The sequence below is a fragment of the Bison bison genome, unplaced genomic scaffold (genome assembly GCF_000754665.1).
Source record: "Bison bison bison isolate TAMUID 2011002044 unplaced genomic scaffold, Bison_UMD1.0 scf7180017864299, whole genome shotgun sequence".
Lineage (NCBI taxonomy): Eukaryota > Metazoa > Chordata > Mammalia > Artiodactyla > Bovidae > Bison > Bison bison.
This window is the reverse complement of record NW_011494871.1, coordinates 2,288,307-2,291,846: the sequence shown is the minus strand read 5'-3', so window position 1 is coordinate 2,291,846 and position 3,540 is coordinate 2,288,307. Positions and strand designations below refer to the sequence as shown.

Below are 3,540 nucleotides of genomic sequence, written 5' to 3'. Positions count from 1 at the left end.
CCCCCGTTTTTTTTGTTTTAAAACTACCTTTGAATGAAATTTGCTGTACAAGCTTCCTTGGGGGTAAATAACGCTGGTATTGACGTAATCGATGTGAGAATCAGCAGGACCCGTGGGTACTGAGCAGAAAGGCATGAAGGGTTATGAAATAGAACTTCATCCACATGAAAGGTGGATGAAATAGAACTCTTTTTAGCTTTATTCATTTTTCTTTTATACATCGTGATTTTAGGTGCTGATAGCAGATTTTCAAATATGTGAGTTGGCTTTTATTTCAAAAAAGAAACCTTAAGACGTATGTATGAAAAAGACATATTTTCAACATGGCCATAACTAGTAGGCTGAGGTTCAGAATTCCTGAGAGGAGTGTGGGGCAGTGTGCTGAGAGGTGACAACAATCAGTCTGTAATTGAATCAGATTAGATCACTGTAAAGACCAGGGAAGGCTTTGGCCCTGATTCTGCTCTGCCCTTGTCTTTATTTTCTCCAACTCAATGTATTTTGAACAGAAGTTAACAGTTTCTTGCATCTAGTCCTGCAAAAACTGTGGGCCTGACAGGCCTCAGTTTCACCTCTTCGTATTCCCTGCCGTTGGCAAGCATCTACACATCTGATATGCACAGCTAAGCGTTTGGCCTTAGTTTGCCTCATTCCTGAGTTCCCACCTATGTCAGGCTCTGTGTTGGGTTGCTGGTTAAATTGATGGAAGAGCAGGGTTCCTAGTCCTAGTGCTGGGCTTCTGCAAAGAGACTTTCCATTGCAAGCTGCAGTCCACGTGCAGAGAAACCGTAGGCTTTAGGGGTGCTTGGAGCACGTTCAAGTCCCGTCTCTTGCACTTGTGACCTAGTGACCGCAGACCTGTTCAACTTCTGAGAGTGTTTCCATATCTGTAAAAGGAGGGTGCTAGTTTGTGCCCTACGGGAGCCCCTGAAAGTCCATGGTGCACGTTCGGCACGCACTGCATGTGTAAGAAGCGCATGTGGGTTCTGAGTGATAGAACACTGCCTTCCCGAGTGTTGCAGCAAGTGTGATTGAACCAGTGCAAGAAGACGGTCCTTCCCATTAGATTAGTGATTTTTATCTTTGTCAAGGTGTTGGAGTGCTTTGGAAAGTATAGCATTTGCTGCCAGTTTCAGCCTGTGACTTGGTTTGGCATGTTTATTCAATCTTTTAAAGATATGTATGTTCCCAGTCGTCAACTTGTGGTCCCTGTTGCGTTGTTTGTGGAGTGCTGGGTGCCATGTCTGGACCTCACTCAGTGCCCGGCAGGGTCCTGAGAACGGAGTCCCCTGGTTCCTGGGTCCGAGCATCTATTAACCCCCTGGGTCCCATGAAGACATTAGGCCAAGGAGGGTTGAGAACTTGACCAGGGTCACACAGCGGATAGTGGTTACAGCTGCCACCTGTTAAATAAATGCCTTCTGCATGCCAGGCACTGCTAAAATGTTTTTTAAAAATGTGTGCCATGTAATCCTGGCTGTTCTGTGGTAGTGACAGAGCTGGATTTTGAATGTGTATCATTCTATTTTTTTTTTTTTTTTATAAAATAAGAATTGAAGAAAAATTCCATTCCAGTGTCGTGTACGTGGAACATCTCGGGGAATGTGAGAGGGATACCTGTGATGACAGGTGTCGTGATGATAAGAAAGCTGAGATTTTCTGTATGAGATTTTCTGTACGAGAAAAGTGTTTGTCTGTAATACCCCCAGGTCACGTGCTCTGTTTTCAGTGGGAGCTGTTCTTTGGGTTCCAGGGTCTCTTTGGCGTTCCTGAGCTCAGTGCCCCAGAAGGATTCCGCGTGGCCCAGGAGAAGGCCCTGAGGAAGACAGAGCAGCTGGTGCAGCGCGTGTGCGCCACGCCGCCCGGGCCGCAGACCGTGCTCATCTTCGACGAGCTCTCGGACTCCTTGTGCAGGGTGGCCGACCTGGTGAGTGAGGTGCTGGGCCGGGGCTGAAGGCCACCTCTTCCACTGTTACAGTTTCAGTCCAGGTTATGAGGTTTAGTAGTGGACTGCAAGGTGAACGTCTGAAGTGTTTGAGAGCTGTTGGCCATCGTTTGCTATTGTGAAGTGAGCTATTGAATGGAAAGAATGTACAGGGAAAGGTCACAATTAGAACTTAAACTTGAGTATGTGTATGTAATCAAACAGCTGTATAACTGTTTGATTTGATGCAATGAAAGAGGGATTACTCACATGGGGAAGAGTCTTCATGTGACAAAGGTTCTTCATTTATGAGAACTACTGAAATTCTAGTAGAATACTTATTTGTGCATTTATAATAAAATTCTTATAAAATAGATTTTATAAACCTGTTCAGGGATATCTTCTAGTTCAAAATAAAGTATTTACATCAAACGATTGTATAAAAGTGTCTTTCCCCCACACTTGGAGTTGAGATGGACGTGCGCGCAGGTCTCCGCCAGCTGAGTTGGGAGCCGGACTCCTCTTGGCTAGGGGCCACGTCTCGAGTGGTACTGTGGGTGAAGACGTTGTTGGGTGTAGGGGCCTGCAGGCCGCAACCCTTCCTGTCTGTACAGCTGTTCCTCCATGTTCATTCTCCATGGGGCCCCCAGGCAGAGCCAGGCACCAGGAACACAGCCACGTGAGGCAAATGCAGACTCCAAGCGTGTGGGGCTTGTGCTCTGGTGTGGACTGCTCGTAGCTCTTACACCCGACCCTGGCGAGGGCTGTACCTGGATGGGCTGATTTAACCTCCTTGCACATCCAGCTTCCAACAAGGAACGAGGCACTCGGAGAATAAGTCCCCCGGCCTGTGAGCCATGGATCTGGGCCTGAGTCCAGACAGTCTGACCACAGAGGCCACGCTCTCACCATTCCAGAGGCTGGCTGCCACCTCGGCCGGACAGAATCTTCACTGGAGTGACAGGCAGGTCACCTGCCCATCTTGTGAGACATCGTATAGTAAGATCAGCTCCTTGCAGGGTCTGGTGCCATTCTGTGTTGACCCTGTGTGCACGTAGCCACCCCCATGATCAGGACGCGTGCCTCTTCCATCACCCAGAAACACTCCCAGAAAGTCACACCCACCTCACCGCTCACCTGGCGATGTCTGACCTGTTCTCCATTCCTATAGTTTGTCGTTTCTAAAGTGTCAGGTAAGTGGAATCATATTTATCTTTTGAGATTGACTTTTCCCCCAGCATCAGTTCAGTTCAGTTCAGTCGCTCAGTTGTGTCTGACTCTTTGCTACCCCATGAATCGCAGCACACCAAGCCTCCCTGTCCATCACCAACTCCTGGAGTTCACTCAGACTCACGTCCATCGAATCAGTGACGCCATCCAGCCATCTCATCCTCTGTCGTCCCCTTCTCCTCCTGCCCCCAATCCCTCCCAGCATCAGAGTCTTTTCCAATGAGTCAATTCTTCACATGAGGTGGCCAAAGTACTGGAGTTTCAGCTTTAGCATCATTCCTTCCAAAGAAATCCCAGGGCTGATCTCCTTCAGAATGGACTGGTTGGATCTCCTTGCAGTCCAAGGGACTCTCAAGAGTCTTCTCCAACACCACAGTTCAAAAGCA

General features: G+C 48.1%; 1 protein-coding gene across 1 annotated transcript in view; it reads left to right on the top strand.

The window, feature by feature from the left end:
* The first annotated feature begins 323 nt into the window (after window positions 1-323).
* The window catches only part of MIPEP (mitochondrial intermediate peptidase), an 84,583-nt gene continuing 81,366 nt past the window's right edge, over window positions 324-3,540 (top strand). Inside the window, exons 1-2 of the mRNA XM_010851246.1 lie at window positions 324-336; window positions 1,710-1,927. Of these exons, the coding sequence (XP_010849548.1) occupies window positions 324-336; window positions 1,710-1,927 (231 nt within the window). The remainder of the gene's footprint in view (window positions 337-1,709; window positions 1,928-3,540) is intronic.